The sequence below is a fragment of the Rattus norvegicus genome, chromosome 2, assembly GCF_021556685.1.
Source record: "Rattus norvegicus strain SHRSP/BbbUtx chromosome 2, alternate assembly SHRSP_T2T, whole genome shotgun sequence".
NCBI lineage: Eukaryota > Metazoa > Chordata > Mammalia > Rodentia > Muridae > Rattus > Rattus norvegicus.
In genome coordinates this window covers 176,803,867-176,819,796 of record NC_141535.1, presented here as the reverse complement: position 1 = coordinate 176,819,796, position 15,930 = coordinate 176,803,867, and the positions used below count along the sequence as shown (strand labels likewise).

At 48.4% G+C, this 15,930-nt stretch overlaps 1 protein-coding gene across 2 annotated transcripts in view; it reads right to left on the bottom strand.

The window, feature by feature from the left end:
- Positions 1-1,885: 1,885 nt before the first annotated feature.
- Kcnn3 (potassium calcium-activated channel subfamily N member 3) overlaps positions 1,886-15,930 on the bottom strand; it is a 144,443-nt gene continuing 130,398 nt past the window's right edge. Inside the window, 3 exon segments of one of the 2 annotated variants that reach the window (NM_019315.3) lie at positions 1,886-2,209; positions 6,764-6,833; positions 8,015-8,142. In NM_019315.3, coding sequence (NP_062188.3) covers positions 1,913-2,209; positions 6,764-6,833; positions 8,015-8,142 — 495 coding nt within the window. In that variant the 3' untranslated portion in view covers positions 1,886-1,912. 2 annotated transcript variants of the gene reach the window in all.

The window sequence follows — 15,930 nt, the reverse complement described above, 5'->3', positions numbered from 1 at the left end:
AATGAAAATGCTCGAGGGAGCGATCAGGATAGACCATTAAGAGGATAGGCCATTAAGACAACAGCAGTAGGCTGGGGTGTGGTTGAGTGGAACAGCACTTGTCTAACATGCAGGAAGCCGCGAGCCTGCTCTCCAGCACTGCAGAAACAAGGTACAGACAGCAGCAGCAAGGCGGAAAGACAAACAAGAGACTTAGCAACAAACAAACAAAAAACCAAGGCATGTCCTCCAGGCCACAGTTGTCTGCCTTGATGTCCAGCAATTTCCCTGTCCTGAAAGGACCAGGCCCAGCAGTGCACAAGAGAAACGCACAGAGTAAGGCGATACCTCCAGGGGGCTGTGGTAACCTGCCACAGGACTACTCTCCGGACAGCAACTATACACAGACAACGTCCTTTGGGCCTACCAAAAGATAGATGAAATGTTCCACATATAATTTCTTATAAGCAGAAATCGAAGACCTCTGGATGGAGAAATGAGAGGTGACTCAATAGCTCTCCCGCACGGCTGTGTGTGCGGTCAGATCACGGAGCAATGGGGGGTGGGGGTGGGGAGTGCCTGTCCTTATACTGGGTCTGCTTCTCTCTGGAGTCTCTTGGAGTCTGAGATTCAGTGGAGTAGGTTTTACCCCAAGATGAATGTGGCACAATAGGACAGGCTTCTAACAAATGTGTCCTCTCACTTTACACACAAGTGTCCCTAGGGCGCCTTGTGTTCTCACAGTGTTTCATTTTTGAGATGATGTCAGGTAAGGTAGAAGGGGCCACAGGAGCCACTCCCCACCCTTCTCCTCCCAACCTAGCAGGGTTAGGCACTGATCCTTCCGTACTCTTACATGTCTGGCCGGAGCCTGCTGCCGGGTGAAGATGCTTTGACAGCGCCCCAGACATCAGTCCTGTTCACTATGGGGGCACTGAGCATACTTGTCTCCTCCTCTCCTACACACAGACACCTGGGAACGTGGGTTCCAAGGGCACACAGATTATCTGGCTGGGAGAAAATTCTTCAAAAGCTGTCTTTTTTTTGTTTTTGTTTGTTTTTAGAAGGCTGCTTATCTCTCCACAATGCCAACAGTGCGGGCTTGGCCTACACTTGAATCAGGCAGCATGGGTAACCAGGACACTGTCAGGGAGGGACCTGCATCTTCAGTGAAGCTCAGAATATGGCCAATCCCCGCTAACTTCCTCAACAAAACACACCCCACACATCATCTCAATGCGGAATTAGAGCTTGCTTACTGTGTGCAAGGCGAAGTACCAGGTCCCTTTCATTTGGGCTCAATTCAAACAGAAAAGGACCTGGATTGAACATCTGTGTGTATATATGTTGGATCGTATCATTGGATGGAAATTCTGGCTTTTTATTTGTCTCCATCACCCTCCTCCCCAGTCTAATTTGGGTATGTCCATTTTGGAAAGTTCTGGGTAGCTCTGTTTTATTTTTACCACCCAGAGGCTTCCTTAGACAAAAGGATAGGTGTGCTGTGGTCCCAAGGCAACCAGGAACCCATTCCCCAAACCTCATACCACCCTTGCCCAGCACACCCCTCTTTGGCTGGCTTCCCTCTCCTCTGCTTCAGAGTGGCTGCCCCTCCCCCACCTCCCTGTGAAAACCTGAGATTGAGCAGGGATTTCTGTTCTCCGCCAACTCTGCAGCAAGGGCCCTGACAGAGGCGTTGCTTCCCGTCACCTCCTCTTCCAGCTCCCAAGTAGAGGCACCTAAACAGAGATTAGATTTCTGGTTTCAAGGCATATCGAACAAAGCACGCTGAAAGAACATGAGTCGGCTCATCGCTCCATCTCTCTTCGTTCTGTTCCCTGGTCTGAAACTTCCTTGACAGCAAAGCGACCAGGAGAGAGTTGATTTGCATCTTAAGACCTATGGGTAATGCTTCTGGAGTGGGGAGTTTTATTTAGCAACTGCTTGAACTTGTGTATGGGGTTGGGAAAGAGGTGGAGCTGATCCCGATAGGGCTGTCAGAGGGAGGGGCGTGGCTAGTTCCCACAGCCACACTGATGCCCCGGGCCTCCACGAAGGCAGTGAGCAGCTGCTGCTGCTGTTGGCGCAGGGTGTCTGCGATGAGCAGGGGCAGGGAATTGAAGCTGGCTGTGAGGTGCTCCAGCTTGGATTCCAGGCTGCCAATCTGCTTTTCCAGGTCTTCACTCCGGTCGTTGAGCTCCGTGATCAAGTCATACATGACGTTCTGCATCTGGGAGAGACAGAGGGAAGACAGGAAGACCATCACCCCAGAGGAACCCATCATGAGAAGGTGAAATGCCCTCCACCTTGCAGCAGGAGTCACCTCCACCCAGCTGCCTCTCATGTCACCAAAGGAGAATTCCAGAACCTTCCAGGTGATAGACAGGCTGGGGTGGGCACTTTTTTCTTTTTCTAAAAGGAATGGATATCAATCATCAATTTTATAATTTGTTTTGTTCTTTTCCTACAGGGTTTTACTATGTACTCCTGGGTGTCCTAGAACTCAGTATGTAGACCCAGATAGCCTTGAACTCACAGTGATCTGCCTGTTTCTGCTTCCTGAGTGCTGGGATTAAAGATATGCACCACCACGGCCAACTTAGTTATCAATTTAAATAGCAAATATGCATGGAAGAAAAGAAACATTTCTCCTTTCTTAAATTGAATATGTCTCTAAATGGATCTCAGATTCATACAGAGTGCTGCCATCTAATGAATCAGGAGGAGACTCGGAGGTGAGGCTGGCCAATGCTGTAGACTCATAATTAACAAGTCAAGGTTCAAGTGCAAGTCTTCAACTCACTGGCAGGCCACTTAACCTCTCCTACCCCGGCTCCTTCTACAGTTGGAGTTAATAACTACACAGTTATGAGATCGCATCCTCACCCCACTCCCTTTCTATCCAGCAGCCAGGATATAAAATGCAATTAATGCCTCAGGCCTGATCCTGGACCACAAAGGGCTGCCCTGCTGAGGAGCCACCTGTCTGTTCCTTGGCTCAAGAGGAGGTAGAAAGACCTGGAAGAGGTTGCTTCTTCTAAGGGCTGTCTGACCTGGCTGAGGTCTTGGTTGAGTAGATGACACTTGCCTCCTCAGAGCAGGGATGCCTCCCATGCTGCCTGGCAAAGGCTGCACGGAGGGTACTTCTGATGGCCTCCTGCTCCCAACACAGTCACACAACGTTCTTGGGTCCTACTTGTCATCAGCACTCCCTGCACAGACACCCCATGATCCCTGTGGCAGTTGCAGAACTCTAGACTATATACAACAGCCAATCAGCACAGGGAATGCTGGCTTGCAAGTCTCATACCCAGAGAGAGGAAAAGGGGTTCGGATGCCTGTGCCCCTGTGAGGTATGGGGTGTGTGTGTGTGTGTGTGTGTGTGTGTGTGTGTCTCATTCTACCTGCCATTTTTCTAGGACAGGGGTTCTCAACCTATGGGTCAAGACCCCTTTGGGGATGGCATATCAGATACCCTGCGTATCAGATATTTACATTGTGATTCATAACAGCAAAATTACAGCTTCTAGGTTGCAATGAAGTAATTTTGTGGTTGGGGGTCACTGCAACATGAGGAACTGGGTTCAGGGGTCGCAGCATTAAGAAGGTTGAGAACCACTTCCCTAGGAGGAAGATGTGGAAGCCACAGTGACCAGAGGAGCAGGAAACAGGATGGGAGAGAAACAGGAGAAGGGGAGAGGGGAGGCGAGCAGAACACAAGGTAGCAGCAGAGGGAAGGGCCGTGGTGAGATTACAAGAGAGCCCCCTGCAGTTGGAATTTCAGAGAAGCAGGTCTGAAGATAGCTCCTCTCTGGTCAGCTCTGCCCTCCCACTGAGAGGGCAACTTGGTGGTGGAGATGGGCATGGGGGGGGTCAAGTGTCTCCTCACAGGGCACGGTCCTTCCTGAAAGGACGAACCACGGATTGCATGCTGGGCCACAAGTGCACTCTGAGGAACTCCAGTATGGAGTGTGGGTGACAGTTGTCTTATTTCTTTGGGTTCTGGTTTCTTATCTGTGCTCATAATCAGAACTGCCATTTTGAAACCTCTATAGCTCACAAAGCAGGCTCACAGCTCCTATCTTACCTGACCACCCAAGCTTCAGATGGCAGGAAATGTTTTTATATCCCAGTTGAAGAGACTGAAGGAATTGGGTTAGGGGTCCAAGCCCTCCCAGTTCTGACACCATACCCAACATGGGGCCTGTCTGACACAGAAAATCTCAATCTAGGGAGGAGCAAAGAGCAGAGGTGGGGAGGTGAGGAGTCAGGAGGTGACTCAGGAAGGAAAGGAGCAAGCGTGGCATCACGATGCGTTCTTTCCCTTGGCAGTGCTGCAAACAGGATGCTAAGGGAATGGAGACCAGCACGAAGCATACGTGACTGCAGCTCGAACCCGGGCTGGTCTCCTGGGAGGAAAACACAAAGATGGATGGATGGATGGATGGACGGATGGACGGATGGATGGATGGATGGATGGACAGACGGACAGATGGACGGATGGATGGACGGATGGACAGATGGACAGACGGATGGATGGATGGATGGATGGATGGATGGATGGATGGATGGACAGATGGACGGACGGACAGACGGATGGACGGATGGACGGATGGACGGATGGACAGATGGATGGACGGACAGACGGATGGACGGATGGATGGATGGATGGACGGATGGACAGACAGACGGATGGATGGACGGATGGACGGACAGACGGACGGACGGATGGATGGCAGGGGCTGCCTCCGTCTCTGGTTTCATGCTGTTCTTTACAATGGCTCTGCACACTCTTTCTTCCACAGACTTCATTCCTCGGTGATATATGGCTTTATTTCCCAACCCAATGCAGGAGAGTATTTTCTAACTCCCTCCCCCTCCTCCTCTCCCCTTCCCCTCCCCTTCCCCCCTCTGTGTGTGTGTGTGTGTGTGTGTGTGTGTGTGTGTGTGTACGCACGTGTGTGTTTTGCATGCATGTGAGTCTCTGGGTGCCAGTTCATAGGTACAAGCATGTGAAAGCCCAGAGAATATGGAGTCACTTTCTCTATGACTCTCTGCCTTATTCATTTGAAGCGGGGCCTCTCACTGAGCTAGAAACTGCTGTCTTGGTCAAGCTCACTGGCCATCAAACTTCATTTTTTCTGCCCACCAAGGCTGAAGGCACACACAGCTCCTCCCGGCTCTCAGTGTGGCTGGTGGGCATTCAAACTCAGATCCTCGTTCTCTCCCAGCAAGTCTACCAAGCCAGCTCTTTCACCCCATCACTGAGAGACTGTGGACAGCCCTACAGGAAGATGAACTCAAAACCTGGATTAACCTGATAGGGCTGGGGAGCCTCAGCCACAGTGTCCTGATGGTGAGCAGCGAGATGGGAAACATTGCTTGGGGCGTCTCATTGAGCCCCTGCTGAGACTTACAGAGTCAGTCCTAGCAGTTTCCTTCTTCCTAGTCATAAGTGATTTGCCTAAAGGCAGACACGTGACTAAAACTGGCCAATCAAATCACCTCTCTCTCGAATTTAGCATTAAGAAAAAAAGAAAGTCAGCTAAGCCCCAAGGTGACCTGGACTGGGTTGGGGGTTTGGGTGGGGGAACAAGCACCTGAGCAGGAGAGAGGAGGTGGTATGGAAGTGTCTTTGGACACCCCCACTTCTCCTGGGAATAAGTGGCCCCAACATATGGGGAATACTTCCAGTTTTGATACTGGAACTCTAGTGTATTAACCAACATGCCAAGACTCCGAGGGTCCTTTCACCCACCCCCACACTGGGCTCTGGGAAACCCCACATTCCACCTGAATGCCCCTTCCAATGGCACCTGTGTCTGTGGGTGTCTCCCCAGCTGTGACCGAGGACCTCACTGGCATAGGAGGCTCTTTCTTTGCCTTGATCCCTCTATTGAACGAGGAGCCTGCACACGGCCCAGCAACCAGTAATTTCTGCTTGCAGGCTCTTTTCAAAGGGGGCCTAATTGGCCCGAGGGAGTTTCCTTTGCTTTCCCAGGGAATAAGGTTCTGTTGCAATTGACATCTGCCGGAATGTTCTGCCAGCCCAGCCCTGGGCTATGCATTTGCTATATAATTTCTATCAAAAGGTAGTAGGGGGCAGGGAGCCCTCCTGGTCTGAATGCCCACGCTCAGTTCTGCCTGTGGTGCTGATTTTCAAGAAGAGAGACTGTTTATGACGTTTATGGCAGTAAAGGCAAGAAACACTGAATGGCAATGTCATACTGGGCCTTAAGATCTTAGGCTCTCGGGAACTCCATGTTCACTGTCAGCTGTCTGCCTACTATTACACACACACACACACACACACACACACACACACACACACACACCACTAACAGCATGTATTTGAGGTCGGGAAATCCTGGGCTGTAAAGATTAGAAGACACAGGTAAATGGGCTTCCTAGTATACCAACAAATTGTAAGAACTGTGTCATGTACAACCCAAGTCGTCGGCATGGCCCTCGCCCCATTTGGTCCTCACTACGATACTTCCTTGTGTGACTTCCGCTCATCTTTAGAAGCCCCTCCATACACAGATAATGACACACCAACAAGAACCGGTTAGCTAATTAGTTATGAGCAAAGACAAATCTGAGCTATTTCACTTTAGAAACAAATGCCAAGTATTAAAAGACGGGACACACTGGTAGATTACAAATGTCAAAAAAAAAAAAAAAAACCCGCAAACCTAGACGTTTAACTAAAGGCTGCCTTTGTCCTCCTGGTCCTACACCGTGTCTGTGAATGTGGGCCAGGCCTGCCCTGGATGACACTCACCTTGGAAAGGTCCACCAGGGTGTTGGCTTGGTCACTCAGCTTCCTTTGTTCCATCTTGACACCCCTCAGTCTGTGGGGAAGAGTTGGAACAGGGAGTTCAAGTTCACACTAAAGTGTCAGCCCGTCAGTGCACCTGAGCTTGGAACTCAGCATTCGGACCGTGAACGCAGGGGTGGCTGGCAGAATTAGACTTGCCAGGACCCCAAGAAAGCAAACCGTTGTCTCCGTGCACACTTCCCTTGTTCTTTTCGGTGCCTGGCTAGCCTCAAGTCACTCCACTGCTGCCCTGCCTTCGCTTGAGATGTCCTCTCTCCTCAATTGTCTGCTTCCTGACTGTCCAGGCTCCTCGAACCTTTGGGTCAAAACAACTGTCTTTCCTTTGTTTCTCTGTCCTATTTATTTATTTATTTGCTTATGTATTTATTTCAGGGTGGGCAGGGTCTCACCTACCCTCAACCTGAGTTTGTAGTCCAGGGTGGCTTTCAGCTCAGTGATGCTCTTGCTTCAGCCTCTTGAATTTGAGGGTTTCAATAATGAACCACCATACCCAGCTCTGTACTACACTTAAAAAATCATATTCCTCTATCACAGAAAGGAACTAGTGATATTACATATGTGTGCACACACACATGTGTGAAGGCATGTGGGTCTGTATGTATGCGTTTGTTTCTATGAATATAAATGTGTTTATGCATGGGCATATGTGTCTGTATATGTGTGTCTGTGTCTTTAAGTATGTGTTCTATGTATGTCTATGTGTTTGTCTATGCATCTCTCTGTGTGTCTGTGTGTGTATGTGTCTGTGCATGAGTCTGTGTCTCTCTGTGTGTCCATGCATGTGTGTATTTCTGTGTATGTGTCCATGTATATCTGTGCATGTATCTGTGTCTCTGTGTGTCATTGTGTGTATGTGCATATGTGTGTCTCTGTGTATATCCATGCGTGTCTCTGCCTGTTGTGCATATGTGTGTATGTGACACTCTGCGTGTCCCTGTGTGTCTGTGCACATGTGTGTGTATGTGCAACTGGGTTGCATGAATGCCTTTAGGTCTTTGCTGTGCTCTCTCCCTCCCACAGCAGCCTGCCCGCTGCCTCACAGGGAGTCCAAGGCTAGCCCAGACTGGGTACTTTTTGAGTAGAGCAGAGTGGATTTCTCCTGTGTCTCCCTGGTCTGAGAAGACGCAACGGAACCATTGTATCCTGCCTTGGGCTTGGTCACATGGTCCGCTGCTGTGGTGCTCTGGTACTCACTGGTGAATAGCTTGGAGGAACTTCCTCTGGTGTTTCCTGACTTTGGCGTGGTCAATCTTCTTTAGCAGCTTTGTGTGTTTGTAGATCAGCCATGTTTCCCGGAGGACATTGGCGGCAGCGTTCTTGATCTGAAGAAAAGGTAACAAGTTGCTGTCCGGTTAATTCCTAGGTTCAGGCAATATTTTTTTTTTCTTACATGTGTGGCTGCCATCTACCTCCTGAGAAAATGGCTCTTCAGAGACATACTTTCTTAATCAAGATCATGAAACTCTTAGAAAAGATGATTAAAACACATCTTTTATTAATCTTGTATCTGAGGCCTAGACTGGAGCTTAGAGCCAAGAGGCATGTCTCCTCCTTAATGGCTTCATCGCTGCCTCTCGGCTGCCGTTGCTGATGCTATATTTAGACGGGCTGCTTAGCAAGCCCTTGAAGTCTGGGGTACAGTTTGGATCAGTAAATACATGCCATAAATGCCCTCATAGTCAGGGTACCACACCCCACTTGGAAGTAGCAGGCTCCATACCGAGTGGAGATGTTAAAAGGTGTCTTTGAGAAAAGGCCTTTCTTACAAACTGCAATGACAGGTACCAACAAGGCCACTGTTCCTTTCCTAACTGGCTAAAGATTATGCATTGTGATTTCACTTGTAAATGTAATTGGCACAAAACTGAAATCATTTCTGTGTTATCTGAGAATCAGGAGAGATGTTTAGGTGCGACAGCACAGCTGCCTCCTTCCTGGGGCCAGCTTCCCCAGGCACTGCAGTCACACGGTTCCATATACAACTCTGTCTTCTGTTGACATGGAAACCACTGATATCATCCAGCTCATGACTGAGCTGAGACATATCAATGGCATCCAGATGGCAGGGGACAAAGTTTTAATCCAAACACAGACATCTCCAGCAATTACTAGCAAGAACAAGAGAAAACACTCCTTATTAAGCACAAGCTAAGCATATTTTTGATTAACGATCTCCATTTCTGTCAGCTATGCACACTGGCACAGGCCCACAGGCCCAGGGCCTGGAAGTGAGGAGACCAGCCTAGATGAGATCAGGTGACTTGCCAGATAGGATTTGGATAAAATCAGAGCATACAGACCGGCTTCTGAGATTGACACCAACAGATGGGGCATTGCTAACATGCTGAGACATGTGGGAAGGCCTAGAAAACATTGCTTCGCAGGCTGGTAACTTGTATATGTTTCAAAAATCTATTACTAAAGCTGGGCCGTATTCTTCATTGGTGTCAATGTGATGTTTTTAAAAGAACATCTAAGTATTTTCAGAAATGTCTAAGTGACATAAATATTACTTTTTTTGGTTGTTCAGGAAAAACCTACTGTGAAATGGTTTTAAATGGTTACATTGGCTACTCTGCCACTTTCTTGTTTGACAGGGAGCAGGTGGTAGTAAGACAAGGCTGGAGGTGGCCAGTGTCTGGCTACCAAGGCAGGGCAAGCAGATGATGGCTCTGGGCCTTGGCTCTGGTTGGCTAAATAGGTGGTGGGGAAGGGAGAGCTTTTGTCCCAGCACAGAAGATGCTACTGTTGTCCCTTCAAGGAATGGGCAGTTTATATAGGATATCTTCAGTTTCTGTGATGCTTAGCCTCCAAGGAAAGCCTTACAGATAAGGGGGAGAGGAAAAATCTGCCCAAGATGTAACAAGGATGGGCAGGACCCTAGTTATACAGTGTCTTCTTAGAAATGTGGATAGAACCACAGAATAGCAGAACTGATAGCCTTTGACAATGGTGTCTCGGTGTCTTGCTAACAAACATTTGAAATGAGAAAACCTATAGGCTGTATGCGTCATTAAGCAGTTAAGAAGCAAATGCTTAATTCTCTATAACAGGAAGGGAAGACATCTTAGGCTAACACACGCACACACACATATGCAAACACACACATGTATGCACACACATATGCAAACACACACATGTATGCACACACAGATATACACATGCTCAGGCATACAAACATACACATACACATACATGCTCAGGAACACACACGCGCACACACTCAGGTACACACTCAGGCACACACATACATACATGCTCAGGCATGCACACATGCACGTGCACACATGCACACACACATACTCCCACACACATACACACAAATACATACATGGACACACACTCAGGCACACACACACACAAGTATACACATGCATATGGGCATACTCAGGTACACTCATACACGCATACACATGCTCGGGTACACACACATACACACATACACACATGTACATGTTTGGGCACACACACATAGACACACACATTTGTGAGGCACTGCTGATGTGTGGAGGGAATAGCTGGCTTTAGCAAGGCTCCCCCATCCAGGTCTGGCTGACATCCTCAAAAAGCCCACTATCACATAGGGCTAACAAACACCTTGATTTTACATAGCCTCAGCCCATCAGCTTGCCAATGGCAAACAGTGTGGATTTGAGCACTATATAAATTTTAAAGTATCAGACAGATATCGGTTATTATTATCCCCGCTTAAAATAGAAGGAAACAGTTTTAGAGATGGGATGAAAGGCCAGACTCACACAGGGAGCTAATGGCTAAGCCTGAGCAATAGTCAAGTCCAAGAGGTGCACACAATTCCCACATGGTCTGAAGGAAGACAGGTCTGGATCGTATCTGAATTCAAACAGAACCCTTTCCCCTTTCCCAGGATCAAGGAATTGAGAAGGACATCGTTTGGTTTTTGTCTTTCTTTCTTTCTTTCTTTCTTTCTTTCTTTCTTTCTTTCTTTCTTTCTTTCTTTCTTTTTTTTAAGGCATCTGGCCCTCTTTCGGCAACATGACAGAACACAGATTTCAAGTCTTGCCTCCAACTCCAGCCTAAATGAAAGATCCTGAAGTCATGGTGTGGCCGGGCGGCAGAGGACTCATGTCATCTTTATGGGTTTGAGAGGGAGCCCCCTGAGCATTCGGGAAAGTAATGGTAAGCATTACTTTCAGCCCCTGCTCTGACTGAAATTAATTGCTAGCAAACAGCCTTGCACAAAGCTAAGTAGATCGATATCTGTGACAGAAAAAGCAATAGACTTTTAACAGCACTTGGCTCTCCCGAGCCTCCCTCCATTACACCTGGTGCCTGGCTCTGAGACAGCACCATTTCAGCCCCTCTTGGGGCCTGCCCAGCCTCCACGGTGTGAGACACCTTCCCCTGACGAAGGCTTAGGTACTTTCTGAGCTCTCCTGAGGAACAAGGGTACCACACCTAGAAGATATTCCCAGGATGCAGAGTTGGGAGGGTCAGGGCTTGAGAGGGAAGCAGTGAACTAGAAAGGACTGTTCAAGCTTGGCTCTGATTGGGTTGAGGTGCCACTGAAGATGGCTGGGTGGGATCCTTTATGTGTAAATGGTTAGCACTCCAGCTTCCAGACGCATAAGCACACAGGCTGATTGTGTTCACTGAGTCTATAAACCCTCTAACACTACACTGCTCTTTTCATTCTGATTAAGTTCTAAGTACCATATACCATATACCATATACCATACCATATGCCATATACCATATACCATACCATATACCATATACCATATACCATACCATATACCATATTCTATGGGACTGTTTTGTTTTGAGACAGACTCTTACCACACAGTCATGAAAGTCCTGGAACTTGCTATGTAGACTAGGCTGACCTCAAACTCACAGAGATCCACCTGCCTCTGCCTTCTGAGTGCCGGGATTAAACAAGCCACTACCATTCCTGGCTAGGAAGGACAGATTCTTCACATTAGTGGGACTGGGGAAGAAACCGCTCCATGAAAATCTCCCAAACAACTGAGTTAATTTCTGTGCCGGGCCTTGCAGAGCACCGCGGTCGGCATTATTTCGTGTGTTAACCTCCAGATAAATGTGGTAAGTGGATGGGTTGTTTGCTCCGCCGCGGATCTATTGCTGAGCTCTCTGACACTCACTTTCTCTAACCATTTGAAGGACGGTTAACAAATATTAGCGAGAGCCTGTGATGAACCAAACCAGACACTGTTCTAGAAAAGGAGAGGATAAAGGTCAACAAGTCAATAGCATTCTCTCTCTCTCTCTCTCTCCCTCCCTCCCTCCCTCTCTCTCTCTCTCTCTCTCTCCCTCTCTCTCTCCCTCTCCCCCCCCCTCTCTCTCTTTTAAACTGGGTCTCACTCTGTAGCCTAAACCAACCTTGAACTCATTATTAGCCCAGACTGACTTCAAACTCAAAGTCTTCTGCCTCAGCTTCCTAGAACTGCAGTGTGTACTACCACTCCTGGTGAACCGACAGCATTCTTGCTGTCGTGGAATTTATAATCTTTGGGTGAAGCAGTTAAAAACCCATAGTATCAGATCCTGAGTGCTTCAAAGAGAATTAAAGCATGGCTGAGGGCTAGAGTTTCATGAGTGTCCTTCATCTTTGAGATGGCCTTCTGTGTGGCTCAGCCGAGAACACGGGTAGAATACTCAGCAGAAAGCCTGCCCGTGGTGTTTCAAGTCACAGTTCCTTTGGTGTTGCTTTTTAAAATGTATGTTTCTCATTACATTTATCTGTTTATTATGGGGTGGTATATGCATCCCTGTGTATGTGTAGAGGTCAGAGGACAACTTCCTTCTACCGTGTGGGTCCCAGGGATCAACCTTAGGTCAACAGGCTTGGCAGAAAGTGTCTTTTCCCACTGAGCCATCTTATAGACCTGCTGTCCCGTAATTGATATCACTTTCCCAATACGTGTCAGCTTCTTCTCATGGCCCTAGCCCCCAAGGGAAGAAAATATACAAGAGGACACGTGTCTATTCCCTGCAGTCTTGATCACGGCATCCCACGTGACAGGCTGCTCTGGCCAGCTCTCTGCCAAGGGAGCAGTGTCCCTCTTGTTTGGAGAGGGCAGAGGGGGATCCAGAGCAGCCTGGCAGCCACGAGCTACCATCTCAGCAGTCAGGTTGGAGTCTGACTAGCAGAGCTGAGGAACAGCATGTTGAGAGACTGGGAGCCAGCCTGTCTCCAGAGCTTGATTGGAGAAGCCTATTATAAACAGCACTGCTCCCTTCCCTCCTGCCCACCCCAGACGCTTTCCTCATCTCCCTCCAGTGACGACTGAACCTCTCTCTCATCACCCTGCTTTACTTCCTCTTCCTCTTCTCCTTCCTTCCTCCATTGTTTTCCACAGTGGCTTCCTCACCTGGAAGGGGCTTCATCAACATTTTTGTCAGGACTTTGGAATGGGGAGAGAAGCAGAGAGCAGATGTATTCTGTGGCTCCGTGTTGGAGTTTGAGCTCTACCCATAGCAACTTAGCAATGAATGGCGGGTTACTCGAAGTGCTGTTAATGTGACACTGGGCTAGTGGAGTCAAGCTGGCCCCTTCATCTCACAGGCCTGGAACCTTAACCACCCTGCAAAGCTCAAGGGACCAACCACGTTATGTTGGGTAGTGGCTGGAGGGCTACTGCTTCCTGTGGGCAAACCAGATCCTTGGCAGGTAACAACTAGCTGCACGCTGGGCACCCACCCCCCACCTCTCTGGACCTCAGTATTCACATCTGGTTTGAACCAGCTCATCTCCCCCAATCTTTCCTATTTTAGCACCCCAAGTTTCTATTGTTGCTAGGAAAGAAACGCCATGCCCAGTCTCCCTGGGTCACAGCCTTTGTGGGAATGTCATTTTCAATCTTCTTCCAGGAGGATTAGCATTTCTGGTAATGGTATGATTGATTACCTAATGAATTGCTTCTGCTGGGCACCTGCTCATGAGCCATGCCAGCCATGGCCATACACCTAGAGGTCCTTAGCCAGCCTTCCATGTCAGTATAACAGTGACAGCCATTATGTTCCCCTACAAAACACCCCTGCTAAGAGTAAGTCTTTGAATAAGCCTGCTGGAAACATTTTCCTCCCCAAGCCTTTGCCATTTTCTCAGAGTTCAAGTTTTATTTAGGACCGATCAGTAGGTTCTGGGGCTGCCAGAGGTTTTTTGAGTGTTTTAGTGATTTGCTCAGGGTGAAATCAGGTCTAAGGGGATGCAAGGTGAAGCACAGTGCAGAATGACTGGGAAGACCATGATCTGATGCAAGATAATTAGGTCTTGTGGCAAGAAAAACCAGGAAGAGAGTGCTTTATGGATGGGACAAGGGGAGCCTTGGGGATCATCACCTGTAAACAGCTAAGATAAGTGAGGGGCAGGGCCCTGAGGGGGTACAAAGTACAGACCAGCCTGAACTGGTCTGACAGTGGAGGGACCCATCCAGAGCTTGATTGGAGATGTCTATTATAAACAGCTGGACAGTGATGTTTGTAAGCAGACCTGGGGAGTCAGGAACCGGAAGTAGTTCAGAGCTGCTGGGTTTGACTTTATGCACTGATCTCATGGGAAATGTAGTTTGATGAGACTTTGGGGCCAAGGAATTCTTCTGCAAGAAGAAGGAGTCCACCCTAAGCCAGCAACACACACTTATCAAGTCGATTGGAGAGCCTACCACAGGTCTGACTGGAGAGTTGGCGAGGTCCACGGGTCATCTCCCAACCACACACAGCGTGTTATGTGTCACTTCCTTGGACATTGTTGAGTAGCCCGGGGCTGGCAATAAGTTACAGTTATAGGTTAACAGTGGCCGTGACTGTGAAGTCAGTGTGGGAAGCTGTGATCCCACTAAGTACAGACGTGACGTTGCCACCAAAGTTGACAAGTTATTCAGGTGAATAACGCCACAGGGTTTGGGAAGTCAGAGGCGAGTCCCTCTTCTATGCCTCCATTCCCCATGAGTAAACTCATGCCAACAGCCAGGTGCTACCTAGAAGGGCTGAGTGGAAGCTAGACCAGCTGAACTAACATTAGAATGACTCCCATTGGTATGAGTCACGGGCTACAATTCATGTTTGCTTTCTGCTTAGATATTCAAGGGATTAACATTGCATGTACTTGCAGGGTTTTATCAGGGAAGCCACTAATTTTCCAACAGCAGCTCCTTCCACACTGGACCTTGCTCAGAGAATTCACTGGAGCCTTGGGAACAGACTGGAGTTGTTACATCTCTTTGACCCGTGAGTCACTCTAAGTGGTCACACGGGCTGTTTGGAAAGGGCAGCGTTCAGGTCAGGGACGCTCTAGGCTTCTGTAGTGGTCCGAGGTCAGGGCCAGCTTCAGTTCAGACAAGGCTGTGTATCAGGGCCTTTGTAATGCCGTGCCAGCTTTCAGTCTCCCTCTGAGAATTGTCCCTTTTGTGTTCATTTCTCTGGGAAAAGATCTAGGATATTAAAGGGACATTTCAGCAGATTTAAGTGTTCTGGGAAAAGTGAGATGTTATTGAATTAGGAAGGCACCTTGCACTCACTGGCAAGCAATAAATATCTGCGGGTTTGATTTTCAGCCCTATTTCTCCAAAAGTAAGTGGACTCGAAGAGGATTTTAGTGAATTATTTTTGAAAGATTGAAATTAGCAGCCATAACCTCATCTCCCTCTACAATTATAGTGCGGGGGGGGGGGATGTGCTTATTCTCCCAGCCCATGAGAGAGCTGGGAGTCGGCTTTCCTTGGCTTTATTTCCCTCCAGTGTCTGATTTACTGGGTGAAAAAGGGAAAAGACAAAGGAATAGAAAGAAAACACAGAGTATACGCTAGGCTTTAAAAAGCCACCAGAGCAAACAGGGAATGTTAATGCTTCTGTTCTTGGCAAACAGCCTCGGAGAAGATCTGGGAGACAAAACTCCTCTCCCCTCGCCTGCCTGCGGGGTTTCAAAGCAGGGAGTTGAGTTGACTGGGGATGACACTTGTGTTTTAGACCACCCATACCCCCAGCCTTCCCCTTGGTGCTGAGCCTGGCTGGGGCACACTTGGAGAGGAGGCTGAGGATTGGGGTCCTCATAGCACTCAGTGTGACTGCTTCAGGGTGACAGTGTCACATAATGTCATGCTGGAGCT